The sequence below is a fragment of the Mastigoproctus giganteus genome, chromosome 12 (assembly GCF_048544385.1).
Source record: "Mastigoproctus giganteus isolate SK-2022 chromosome 12, ASM4854438v1, whole genome shotgun sequence".
Lineage (NCBI taxonomy): Eukaryota > Metazoa > Arthropoda > Arachnida > Uropygi > Thelyphonidae > Mastigoproctus > Mastigoproctus giganteus.
Genome location: NC_143586.1, coordinates 122836641 through 122851527, shown reverse-complemented (window position 1 = coordinate 122851527; position 14887 = coordinate 122836641). Strand labels below are relative to the sequence as shown.

The following is a 14887-nucleotide window of genomic DNA, read 5'->3' as shown; positions in this document are numbered from 1 at the left end:
AATGTCTCATTAGTTCATCTGACATCTATTTAGGCCTAAACCTTGAACAATATTTCTTAGTTGATATGTAAAGCCTAGTAGCTTCCAAGATAAGTTCTTGGAATGCTTCCCATTTTGAATTTGCTGTTGGTAACATCATCAGTTGGTCCCACTGTATAGAATTTAAATACTGTCTCAGTCCATCGTAGTCTCCTTTACGAAAGCAATAACCCTTCGCTTTAGCCCTAATGGTAGTTACCTCTTTGAGTAAATCCCACTTCAGCACACTGTGATCACTGCTACCTAGCGGTTCATTTATCTGCAGATTCTTAATGCATGAAGAATCACTACTGATAATCAAATCAAGAGTATTACTCCCTCTAGTTGCCTCCTGAACATGCTGATGTAGAAAACAATCATCCAATAAATCCACAAAAGCCTTGCTAGAGTGTGAGTGACCAGCCCCCAAATTCCAGTCAATATCTGGGAAATTAAAATCCCCCATTATAAGACTCTCTGATTTACTGGCCCACTCTATTTCCCTGTACAGTTTCTTATTATACTCATCAGAGTCATTAGGCCTATAGCACACTCCTACTCTCAATTTATCTCCCAATGCTTATGTCACACAAAACTGACTCGACACTGCACTGTCCAGCAATGTCGACTGGCTTCACTTCCTTGGATTTTATGTATTTCTTAACTAATAGCATAACCCCTCCTCCCTTCCTATCCTGTCTATCCTTTCTGTAGACATTGTACTCCCCAAATTCCAGTTCTGCATTCCTTATATCTGTGTGACACCACATCTCTGAAATCCCAACAATATCTGCCTTTGATGTTTTGAGCAATACCTCAAATTCATCAAATTTATTTACTAAACTCCTAGCTTTGGTGTAGACACATGTATACATGCACCTGTTCTTTTTCATAGCTACCCTAACACAACCTATGTGTTTACTTGTACCCCAGTGATTCCCAGCAGTCTCTGAAATATCCTGCATCTTATTTTCCAGGCTGCTGCTCATTCCAATAGAAGCAGTGCAAGAATCACTTTCACCTCTGCCAGTGGCTACTGTTGATCTATTTGTCCTTGTATCCCCCCAATCTAGCAGTTTTCCGACCCACCTAACACTGCCTCGATAGCATCAGCAAACATTCTTGGACCCTTTCTATTTAAGTGTATCCCATCCCTGTAGAAGCAGTCTCTCCTGTTAACAAGTACAGACCAGGCTGAAAAAAATTCTACCCCTTGAGCCTTGCACAATCTTTCCAGGGCCGAATTGTTTGACAGGGCTCTCATCATATACTTCCTCCTATCGTGTCTGGGCAGAATTGCAGACACTTTCAAATTCAACCCTAATTCACGGCTTTTTTTCAACAGTGACCTGTACTTGTTAAGTAATTCCGCCAGTCTCCTACTCTTAATATCATTAGTGCCAACGTGTACAACTATATCACCTTTTGTGCCCTTAAAAGATGATATCCGCTCTACAATGTCATCAATCTTTGTCCCTAGCAGACATACTCTGGTCCTGTTCCACCTAGCCTTTTTACAAAGCATGTTTCCCATTTCTTTGTCAATATAGTCACCAACAACTACTAGTTCCTTTGGGACCAGCGCATTCTGCCTTGGGGGCTGCTGCTGTGCAGAATAAGCAGTTAGTTTTCACATGAAGGTTACTTCAAAAAATAGAAACTGCTGCTCTTTATAACATATTGGCTCATATATATAACAGTGATATTTTAATAATGCTTTGTTAAGTCAAGGGTCCCTAACTTCACTTTAAGCCCTAATTAAATTTCATTGTTTTTCCCTGACACTGTGCCAAAAACTTATTTTCCTTAAATTGATCAAAAATAAAAATTCCTTAACTTTCTTAACCAATTTTTAGTTTCCTGACTTTTCAAGGAAAAGCATATACTGGGCCTTTGTATATGGATGCCTGTATACCCAGGATTTCTAGAAATATGATTTCTAGATTACAGAGTAAAATAGCAAAACTTCAGTACAACACAGAACTATATTAAAAATAAAATATGTTAAAAGAAAAACAGTCAAAAATTGTACACAATTCGTAAATGATACATTGATTAAGTCTTCATTTTAAGGACTTAGATGTGTTGGAAAGGGTGCAGGAAGATTAGGGTTCTCAAAATAGCAACATCCAGGAACTAGACATTTGCATTGTGACCTAACTGAAATGTAGTGACATATACACACACTTATCAAAGATTTGGTAAAAAAAATAAATGTTTGTAATTGCTAGTGACATAAACGTCGTTCAATTCGACCCTGGATAGATTGTGCAAGGCTCAAGGTGTAGAATTTTTTTCAGCCTGGTCAACAGAAGGGACTGCTTCTACAGGGATGGGATACACTTAAATAGAAAGGGTGCAATAATATTTGCTGATGCTATCAAGGCAGTGTTAGGTGGGTTGGAAACTGCTAGCTTGGGGGAATACAAGGACTAATAGATTAACAGTAGCCACTGGCAGAGGTGAAAGTGATTCTTGCACTGCTTCTACTGGGATGAGCAGAAGCCTGGAAAACAAGATGCAGGATATTTCAGAGACTGCTGGGAGTCATTGCAGTACAAGTAAACACATTTTTGTAAATGAATTTGATGATTTTGAGGTATTGCTCAAAGCATCAAAGGCAGATATTATTGAGATATCAGAGAGGTGGTATCACACAGATATAAGGAATGCAGAACTGGAATTTGGGGAGTACAATGTCTATAGAAAGGATAGATAGGATAGGGAGGAGGGGTTATGCTATTAGTTAAGAAACACATAAAATCCAAGTAAGTGAAGCCAGTCGACATCGCTGGACAGTGCAGTGTCGAGTCAGTTTGGTGTGACATAAGCACTGGGAGATCAAAATTGAGAGTAGGAGTGTGCTATAGGCTTAATGACTCTGATGAGTATAATAAGAAACTGTACAGGGAAATAGAGTGGGCCATAATGGGGGATTTTAATTTCCCAGATATTGAGTGGAATTTGTGGGTTGGTCACTCACACACTAGCAAGGCTTTTGTCGATTTATTGAATGATATTTTTCTATATCAGCATGTTCGAGAGGCAACTCGAGACACCTAGAGGGAGTAATACTCTTGATTTGATTATCAATAGTGATTCTTCATGCATTAAGAATCTGCAGTTAGACTAACCACTGGGTGGCAGTGATCACAGTGTGCTGAAGTGGGATTTACTCAAAGAGGTAACAACCATCAGGAGTAAAGGGAAGGGTAATTGCTTTCGTAAAGGCGACTACGATGGTCTGAGACAGTATTTAAATTCTATACAGTGGGACCAACTGATGATGTTACCAACAGCAAATTCAAAATGGGAAGCATTCAAAGAACTTATCTTGGAAGCTACTAGGCTTTACATACCAACTAAGAAATATTGTTCATGGTTTAGGCCTAAATGGATGTCAAATGAACTAATGAGACATGGCAGAGAAGAAAAATGCTTGGGATACATATAAATTAACACATGACACAGAAGCCTATGATAGATATAAGTTGATCTGTAACCAAGTTACAAAGGAGGTTAGGCAGGTGAAGGCAGATTATGAGAAATCTTTGGCAAGGGATGCAAAGAAAAACAGCAAAGAGTTCTTTTCTTATGTAAACTCTAGCAGGAAGGGGATGAATCAGATTGGTCCACTTGATATCGATGGTTCAATTGCTGATGATCCTGCTCAGGTAGCTAACAAACTAAATGAATATTTTGCATCGACATTGACACATGAGGAGTTATTCAGGGAGGGGAATGCCAGAGGTGTATTCAACTCTGGCAGTAAGCTAGATGCTGACCGGGCTAGCCAGGTAGATAAAGTGCCTGCCGGGCAACCAAAAGGTCGTGGGTTCGATTCCTGCCTAGGGCTTGGATCACAGTAAAATTCAAAAACTTTGGGAGGTGCATTATGGTCATAGAAGCTGATGCGCCAACAACTAACAAGGAGAAAAGAAAAAAAAAAAAAAAAAAAAAAAAAAGTAAGCCAGATAATCTTGTAATAACTGAGAGTAAAGTGGAGGAGAAATTGTTGAAGATAAACACAAGAAACGCACATGGGGTGGATAGCATCTATCCAGTTATATTAAAGGAGGCAGCAAAGGAAGTAAGCAAACCTTTAGCCATAATTATGAGAGCTTCCTTGGACTCAGGGGATCAAAGGCTGACATAAGTAATTATAGACCTGTGAGTTTAACTTCTGTTCCAGGAAAATTAATGGAGGCACTGGTTAAAGAAGCACTGCAGGATTATCTAGACAAGACTTCAGTTATAGCTCGGATACAGCATGGTTTTGTTAAGGAGAAGTCTTGCCTGATCAATTTAATTGGATACTATGATGCAGTCTCAAAAGAACTGGATGCAGGGAATAACTTTGATATTATATATTTGGATCTTAGAAAGGCTTTTGATACTGTTGCACATGGAAGACTGCTGCACAAATTGGAGCAGTGTGGCATTGGAGGCAAATTGCTGCTATGGATAAAGGGGGTGGTTGAGGGGGAGAAGACAGAGAGTGGCAATCAATGGACAATGCTCATCATGGACTAATGTTATTAGTGAAGTCCCTCAGGGTTCAGTATTGGGTCCATTATTGTTCTCTGTATTTATAGATAATATTGATGATGGTATATCAAGCTTAATATCCAAGTTTTCAGACGATACAAAAGTTGGCAGGGTTGTTAAGGACACTACTGACGCTATGCTGCTGCAATAGGATCTGGAAAGGTTGCTTTGATGGGCTGAGAGGTGGCAAATGAAATTTAATATTGACAAATGTAAAGTACTACATATGGGAAACAGCAACCCCAGAGCAATGTACCAACTCTGTGGTACTACGCTGACAGTGGTAGAGAATGAAAAGGACTTGGGGGTAATTGTGCAGGTAGATATGACGTTCTCTGAGCAGTGCAGATGGGCTGCAAGAGTCGCTCATGGTGTCTTATCAATGATATACAGGAATTTTTCTAGCAGGGATAAGGAGGTGATTATGCCTTTGTATAAGACAATGGTTAGGCCACACCTTGAGTACTGTATATAGGTCTGGAGGCCTCATTTCAAGAAGGATGTAGAGCTGCTGGAACGAGTACAGAGAAGGTCAATAAGGTTAGTGAATGGAACAAAGGGTTGCTCTTACGAAGAAAACTTAAATTTTGCAAATAACAGTGTCTGGAGACTAGGCACCAGCGAGGTGATCTGATAGAGGTGTATAAAGCCTTGAATGGTTTGAGCATGCTCAATGCTGATGGGATTCCTCCTCTTGCTCAGAATAATCACCTGAGAGGGCATAAATTCAAATTGAGGAAAGACAGATGTAGGATAGACGTGCGGAAATTTGCCTTTAGCCAGCACGTGGTTGGTTGGTGGAACAGACTTCCATCCGTTGCTGTGGAAGTTGATAGCCTAAATAAATTTAAGGCTCAGCTGGACAGGTATTTCGAACGAACGGAGGGGTGAAGTGGAAGTTTTTTTTTTTTTTTTTTGGCTGATGCTACATAAGCTTGCTTTCTTGCATCGTATGCCTCTACTAATGCTAATGCTAAATAGATTTTCAGTTTATCTAACAAACTAAACATAATTACATATCAATAAAACATTTTTTCTGTACCTTTTCTTCTTCTTCAGATCCACTGGAATGATTGAATGGGGACCATACTGGAATACTAACAGGCAGTGAAGCAGCACAATGACGTTGAACACAACGATTACTAGGGCCACCATCTTCTGCAGCACTACTATCTGTTAAATAACTGAGCATGTAAATCTTATTCAAATTTAATTATTTTTGATTTTTTAAAATATTATTAATAAAATAAATATTTAAAATATTATTAATTATTATTTTTTAAAAAAATAATTATTTTAATTATTTACTTATTTGCCCACTTAAAACAGGGAAAACAAGTAAATTAAGTCTAAGCAGTAGAATTATCTCAGCAAGAAGGACGTAATGAGGGGAACAAAAGGGTGCGCTTACCAAGAGAGGCTTCAAATTATACAAACTGCAGCATCTGGTGACTAGGCACCTGCAAGGAGATATGACTGAGGTGTTTAAGGCACTGAATGGCTTGGTTAAGTGCAATGCCAATTGAATCCAAACTCTTGCTCAAACTGCACATAAGGTAGCATATATTCAAATTGAGGAAAGATGGTTGCAGATCTGACATGTAGAAATTTGACCTCATCCAGTGGATAGCTGAAATTTGGAACAAACTTGCATCTGTGTTATTGAAGTTTGTAGTTTGAATAAAATCAAGGAGGGAGATGGACAGGTGACATGGTTTTTTTTTGGCTAATGTTGTATAAGCTTGCTTTCTTGCATGATTTCCATTACTAATATCTGAGTGGCACCATGTTTCTCATATCCCTATAATGATTACATCTGATGACTTAGTATTTCAGATTTGTCAAATTTATTTACTATGCTACTAGCATTATTGTACAAGCAGGCATACCTGTTTGTACACTAATGCTAATTCTACCAAGTCAGCTAACACTGACTTGATTGAGGCATGATTTTAGCTTAAATTTAAATTAAGAAAGATCACACTAATTAAGAGTATGTACTAAATTAAAAGGTACACTAATAATACTATGCTACACTGTTCCCAGATTATGTGAAAATAGTATGTACCACACTATAAAATTATGTTACATAAAAGAATAAAATAAATATCATTTATTATAAAAACATTAGAAGAGATTAAAATGATACAAAAAAAAAAACCCATTTAACATAAAACAAATTATACAGTGCCTTAAACTTGCAACAGAATATATACAAGAGGAGAGGAGAAAGAATAATACAAAGAACACACTGCTGTAATATTTTGAAAATACTCCACAATGGAGTTAGAAACTAAACAAAATAAAGTTAACTCTTTTCTAAAAGCTGATACATAACATAGAGGGGATGCAGCCATTTATGAAGATAAATGGCTGCATCCCCAACAGGGATGGGGATGCACCCAACAGGGATGGGGATGCAGAACAACAGGGTCATTATATATTTCTTTTATTATGGGAGCTTTGGAGACATGGACTAAGTTTTTGTTTACTAAGCCACAGTTTTCTTAATGAAGATCTAAACATTTGTAGGTGAAACCTAAGCTGAAAATTTTGATCAATCAATAAGCCAAGATCTTTGTGAATAGAGACAGAGCCATCCTGCAGAATCACCACAGAAACTTTTCTATTTAGAATCTGATTACCAGACAAGAGAACCAGTGTGCTATTCAAAAGAGAAGATAGGATAAAATGAAAAATATCCCTTTTAATATCAAAGGAATCTAACAGAGAGTAAAGGACGCACAGTTTACACTATCAAAGGGAAACGTGAAGTCAAGAAAGACTATATTAAATGCCAATTAGATTAAAAGAGTATTTCTCGTACTGATCTGTGGACCCCTGGATTCTGTAGAGATAATCCAGGAGGTCTGTAAATATCCAAAATTTCATATAATTAAAAACTGAAAGAATATACATCACAAATAATTTTGCTGAGCTTGGGGGTCTGCAAAAAAGTTTAAGCTAAAAGCCTTAGAGGCAAATAAAGGTTTCAAATATGTTGGTTAATATGGACACCTTTTTTTCCCCAATAATCGATATAAGAGAAATTCTGAGGAAGAATGTGCTTAGTGAGAAGAGTAAGAGATGCTCTTTGGTGAAGCAATTTGCAGAAATAAGAGGAAACTGCAATTGGTCAAAATAGCTTATGAATATTCTTCTTCTTCTTCCAGTCACAGTTTCCTGAGGAGCTGTTGTGGCCACCAACAAAATCCTCCAACTGCATCGATCATATGCTATACGAGCGGCATTGCAAAATGTCACGCCCAAAAGTTCACCGATCCCATCTTTCCACCTAGTTGCAGGTCTTCCTTTTAACAGCAGTTTTTGGAGTTGGTTTTGTTATGGTCTCTATGGCATCAGATAATGTGGTAGTATGCCATTGCCTACCACATGGCCGATTTTGAAATGGGCCGGCTTTAATCATAGGAAGAGTCATCATACATCCCACAAGATGCTCTTGAAGAGGAAAGGTGACTACAGCAGAGCCCCACTTAGTGCAGAAGGCTGATTACGAATATGGGTACATCTAATATTAGGATTCTAAAATTTATAGGAATCTATTTGGATCCACATGAATTTATAGCTAAAGACACTGTAAGAGATTCAAGGGTTAGGAAAATTTCTCTCTTTAAGACCTGTTAAAAAAATTAAGAGAGTGAAAGATATAAACAATAAAGAATTTAATTAATAATTATGAATAAGGTTGTGACAAATAACATTATAGGAAGATCATTTATTGGTTTTTTGATTTCATCAATAGCAAAAGAAACAGAAGATATGGTATGTTGGAAAGTGGGCTTTAAAGGGAATAGAGTAGGGCTTACAATACCGAGATCCCGGTAATTTTTTTCCGGTATTGAAATACCGATTTTTCGGTACTAGTTTAAAAAAAATAATTGTTTATAATTTAATCACATAAAGGTTATAAAATTACCTTTATGTGATTATGATGCCCTTATCTCTACTAGCAAATGTTCGATAAATCATCGATGGGACACCATGCAACATTGCAACCTGTCCACAATTCTAGGACAACTCCCAAGTCCCGTTCCTCCACTACTTTAGTTCAACTCTACCAAGTGTATAAGTTATTTTGGGGTTACTGTTCCCCAGGTGTAAGACCTTGCATTTTGCTGAATTAAAGCATAGCTGCCACTTTTCTGATCATCCCGGAAGTCTATCTAGGTCACTCTGAAGAAGCTCTGCTTGTCGGCGATCATTAACTACTCTACCGACCTTTACATCATCTGCAAGTTTAGACATCACGCCCTCTATCCCTTCATAGATGTCATTTAAGATAATCAAAAACAACAGTGGTCCCAATACTGATCCTTGGGGAACCACACTACTTACATTAACCCAATCTGAGGAATAACCATTTATCATAATCCTCTACCTGGTGCCCTCAAGCCATCACGTTATCCATCTAAGGATTTTCCCTTTGATTCCAGCCTGCTCCAACATGTAAAGTAATCACTCATGTGGGACAGAGTCAAATGCTTTACTGATATCTAAATAAACAATGTCGAAATTATTCCCTAAATCCAGTTCACGAGTGACCTGTCAAAATGACTAACCAGATTCGTTATGTCATTTAAGATAATCAAAAACAACAGTGGTCCCAATACTGATCCTTGGGGAACCACACTACTTACATTAACCCAATCTGAGGAATAACCATTTATCATAATCCTCTACCTGGTGCCCTCAAGCCATCACGTTATCCATCTAAGGATTTTCCCTTTGATTCCAGCCTGCTCCAACATGTAAAGTAATCACTCATGTGGGACAGAGTCAAATGCTTTACTGATATCTAAATAAACAATGTCGAAATTATTCCCTAAATCCAGTTCACGAGTGACCTGTCAAAATGACTAACCAGATTCGTTAAACGTGATTTCCCTTTAAATCAAACCATGCTGTGTTATCCTATAGAATTCCATTTCCATCTAAATGATCCTGAATTCCACCCTTGATCATTGCCTCCATGATTTTCCATACTACTGAAGTTATACTGAATGGTCGGTAATTTCCTGTTACACTCCTAGAACCACCTTTATGTTCCAATTTACACCATAAAAACATTATATAAAGATCTATTAGTAATAACATACGTAATAAAACGGAGTTTAAAAATACTTACATACAGTTGCCTCAGGGGCTCACATCTGGTGAGTATGGGCTTGGCAAACCAAGGTTCTTGAGCTGGATATAATCATTCTTCTCTTTCTTGCCAAGAAGGCAAGAAAGAGAAGAATGATTTACTTTTACTTCTGTCTCTCTCTCTCAGGGTAATGTGGGAAATTTTTCTTTTTTGGCTGGAGCAGCATAAGCCTCAGGCTTCCTTCCACCATATGGCTAATAATAATAATAATAATAGTAGCTAGCACATTATCTAAATCCTGATTCTGCATTTGCATCAGCACTGGGTACCCCCCCCCAAAGTCATGCATCAGGAAAAAGGAGGTGATTGTCCCTCTGTATAAGGCAATGGTCAGGCCACGCCTTGAGTACTGCATACAGGTCTGGAAGCCTCATTTTAGGAAGGATGTGGATTTGCTTGAGTGTGTACAGAGAAGGGCAACAAGATTGGTGAGGGGAATGAGGGGATCTCTTACCAAGAGAGGCTTAAGTTCTGCAAATTGCAGTGGCTGGAGACAAGGCACCTGCGCGGTGATCTGATTGAGGTGTACAAGGCCTTGAATGGGTTCAGCACGCTGAATTCTGATGGGATCTTTCCACTTGTTCAGATTACGAACCTAAGGGGGCATAAATTCAAATTAAGAAAGGACAGATGTAGAATAGATGTGCAGAAATTTGCCTTTAGCCAGCGGGTGATTAATTGCTGGAACAAATGTCGTTGTGTAAGTTAATAGGCTGAATAAATTTAAGGAGATACTGGACTTACAGCAGAGAAGGCATAATTCAAATAGCAGAAGACTACTATAGAGAATTATACAAGGAGCGAGGGAATGATACCAGCAGTGGGGAAGATGGATTGCAAAGTAGCAACACATACGACATACCCGATATTCTTCCTGATGAGGCAGAACATGCATTGAAGAAAATGAAGAATCGGAAAGCCCCGGGGAAAGATGAAGTTACTGTAGAGTTCTTAAAATTGGGAGGAAGAGACATAACACAAAAAACTGGCAAGGCTCTTCACAAAGTGCATTAGAAAAGGTGTGATGCCTAAGCAGTGGAATAATGCAATCATAGTTTTGCTGCATAAGAAAGGAGATAAATCAGAAATTGGAAATTATAGACCAATTAGTTTGTTATCCCACATCTACAAGTTGTTCACAAGGGTCATTACTAACAGAGTAGAAAGAATACTTGATGAGAATCAACCGAAAGAGCAAGCTGGCTTTAGGACAGGATTCTCAACTATGGATCACCTTCACGTAATAGCTAATGGAGAAAGCAAATGAATATAACACACCATTATGTCTGGCATTTGTGAATTATGAAAAGGCATTTGACTCCATACAGCATAAGGCAATGTTTCGGGCACTGGAAAGACAAGGCATAGATACTCCATACATTATGATTTTGAAGAAAATATATGAGAGTGCTACCTCCTTTATTAGACTAGACAAAGACAGTAGGAAATTTAAAATTGAGAAAGGAGTTCGACAAGGGGAGACAATATCTCCGAAGCTGTTTACTGCTGCCCTTGAGGAAGCTTTCAGAAGATTAGACTGGTCGCAGAAAGGAGTCAATGTGAACGGAGAGTACCTAAACCATTTACGATTTGCAGATGACATTGTGGTCATAAGTCACGATCCCAAAGAATTAGAGGAAAATCTTAATCGGTTATGCACAGTTAGTAAGGATTTTGGACTAAAGATGAATATGGCTAAAACAAAAGCAATGATGAACAAGTATGCCACAGAAAGGAAAATAATGGTTGAAGGGGCAGTAATTGAAAAGGTGGAGTCATATACTTATCTGGGACAAGTTATTAGCTGTAATAATGAGAAATGGCTGGAAGTCAAGAGAAGAATAAATTTTGGATGGATAGCATTCAGGAAATATTGTCACATACTGAAGAGCAATATCCCAGTTTGTCTGAAACGTAAAATAATGAACCAATGTATACTCCCCACCATGACTTATGGAAGTGAAACTTGGACACTCACCAAAAGAATGGAAGAGAAGCTGAGAACTACACAGCAAAGAATGGAACGAATTATATTGGGAATCAGACTGTTAGATAAGAAGAGAAACACATGGATTAGGCAGCAAACTCAAGTAAAGGACATTCTTATCAAAACTAAAGAACTAAAATAGTCTTGGGCAGGACACATAGCTTGAAGACATGATGACAGATGGACTAAGAAAATAACAGAATGGTATCCAAGAGGAGCTAGAAGAAAACCTGGAAGACAAAGGCGGAGATGTATAGATGAAATTCATGAGTTTGTGGGTAGTAAATGGATGGCCAGTGCTCAAAACAGAAGGAACTGGAAAGCTGCTGGAGAGGCCTTCATCCTGCAGTGGATTGAAAATGGCTGATGATGATGGAATGGTGTGATTTTTTTTTTTTTTTTTTGGCTGATGCTGTATAAGCTCATACACTTGCTTTCTTGCATCACATGCCACTACTACTACTACTTACTGCCTTTCTCTCTTAATATAATTTGATAGATCCCATCCACCCCAGGTGCCTTTCTTACATTTAATTTCAACAATTTCTCTTCTACTTCCCTCGCAGTTATTACAAAATCAATTAGCTCTCTGTCAGAGTTCGATAAACTTCTGACATCCGGCCCCCTCCTAGAGAATTCCAAAAGTGGGCATGTAGATGCAAAATACTTATTCAGTTTGTCAGCAACCTGAGCAGGATCATCAATATCGAATGATCGATATCAAGTGAACCAATGTGATTCATTCACTTCCTGCTAGTGTCTTACATAAGAACAGAAGTCTTTGCTATCTTTTTGCATCCTTTGCAGAACATTTCTCATAATGTACTCTATCTTGCCTAACCTCCTTTGACTTGATTGCAGACTAGTTTATATCTACTATAGGCTTCTCTATCACCTTACAATTTATATACATTCCATGCATGTTTCTTCTCTGCTATGCCCCAGGGGCTCACATCTGGTGAGTATGGGCATGGCACCCCCAGGGTCCTGAGCTGGATATCATCATTATTCTCTTTCTTGGTGATTCCCTTCTATTTCTCTCTCTCTCTCTCTCTCTCTCAGGGTAAATCAGGAATTTTTTTTGGCTGGTGCAGCAGAAGCCTCAGGCTTCCTTGCACCATATGGATAATAATCATAAAAAGGCATGATGGCCCAGTGGTTATGACACTGGACTACTAGCATGATGGACCCGGGTTCGAGTACCACCTTGGTGGAAGCAAATGCAGCTACATCACGCTGGGAGACCAATATAATAATAGTTATAAAAATACGGAAATTGGAGGTCCAGAGTTGCGGTTAAGGTTTTAATTGGTGGAGTTTATTATGCGTTTGGGCTTGCAATTGAATTCTCCATTGTTCTTTACATATTCTTCGTATGTTACTTTTGTAGTCAAGATACGGAACGTAATACTGTGATAATTCTCTGTTGGATGGATCTTTAGTGGCATCGTCTGCATATTCATTTCCTGGTATCCCAGCATGGCCTAGAATCCAGCAGAAAATGGCCACTCGTTGGAGTTCTTGGAGATGCATCAGTTTGGATTTTATGAGCTTTATTAAAGGATGTGTTTGAGAAGAAGTATTCTGTAAAGCTATAAGCACACTTTGGAAGTCTGTGTATATCATGCTTTTATGGATGGACAGATGGAGAATATTTTCTATTGCCAGTTTGGTGGCGCACAATTCAGCTGTATAGCTGCTGCATTCATTGGGAAGTGATATGGAGAAAGTTTTATGAGAGAATGAAAATTAATAAATAAATAAACATTATGAAAGTTTTATGAGAGAATGAAAATTAATAAATAAATAAATAAACATTATGAAAGTTGCTCCAAGGGACCTACCAACCCCAAGATCAGAGTGGCGGCTAAGGCAGATTGTGGTGCCATCTGGCGTCACCCCAGAGAACTACCACTGGACATAAGCCGAAGCTAAACAAGTCCATCTCCACAGATGGATGATGTCGTAGAGAAATATTAATCATACTGCGAGTGTGGCGCAGAATAAAGTCACTTGTGTTCAGGCCTTAGGCAGAGGGGTCAGTTCGAAAAATCAGAGACGGTCAACCGAGGAAGACAGTGGAGCAAGTGCCGCTGTCCACTGTATGGCTACCACAAGAGAAGGGCAAGACCATCCAGTCCCACCAACTGGAAGTGCTTCTTGCATAACTGCGCTAGTGACCACGCAGGAAGGGAGAAAACGCCAACACATGAAGTGGAGCATCGAAATGAATACATACATCACGTAAGCATACTCCGAAATAACAAAGCTGGAGACCGATATGACAACTTAGGTGAGACTACGTACCAAGTGGCTGGAATGATTCCCGGATATTCAGGTCACCGAACAGCGAACAGCTGACCAGAGAAGCACCATCGTCGTGAAGAACCCAATAGCTCCTGCATTCTTGGAAAAAATCAAGCAGGATGTGAGCAATCAACTACAAAGGATAAAGAATATGGAACCAGAAGAGGGAGAACATACCAACACTAAACCAGAGGAGGAAGAGCAAGAAGAAATACAACCCACAGCAGCTGAAGTGGAAATAGACGAGGTCATGATATCCAGAATAGAGAATGAGTGGAAGAAGGCCCTAACAGAATTCGTATGAATGGACCCCCACAAAGACTCATGTGATACCAAAAGCAGAGGCCGAATAGAACCTTGTGGAGAGTCACAGACCACCTCAATTGGCACATAATACCGCATTACCTCGACAGCAATGGTGCAACACTGGAGGCCATTTACACAGCCATGTATTGTGCTGAGGTAGCAGCCACGAGGATTAACAGAAGAGAAACGAGAGACAAGCAGCAGAAGAATCGAAAACAGAAGGAACCACTAGCTTGGGAAAGAAGATTTCAGCAGAAGATAGAAGAACTAAGGGTCAAGATAGACCAACTGACCCAGTACCAACGGGGCAATAGGAGTAAGAAATTAATTTGAAAAATGAAGAGGATCCTCAAGAGAGACAGCATCTGCAGAAGACATGATACAAAAAAATCAGAGAATAGGGGAGTACTTTGACACATTGAAGCAGAACCTTCTTGCACTCAGCAAGAGATTATGCCAATACAAAGAGAGCTTCCAGAGGAAAATAAACCGAATATTTGATGAGGACCAAAGAGGCTTCTAGAGGAGTTTTGGAAAAGACGGGAAAGGACCAC

At 38.9% G+C, this 14887-nt stretch overlaps 1 protein-coding gene across 1 annotated transcript in view; it reads right to left on the bottom strand.

Annotated features, from left to right (window-relative positions):
• Window positions 1-14887, bottom strand: part of LOC150077385 (uncharacterized) — a 214918-nt gene that overhangs the window by 22265 nt on the left and 177766 nt on the right. Inside the window, exon 10 of the mRNA XM_090386145.1 lies at window positions 5609-5739. Coding sequence (XP_090242271.1) covers window positions 5609-5739 — 131 coding nt within the window. The remainder of the gene's footprint in view (window positions 1-5608; window positions 5740-14887) is intronic.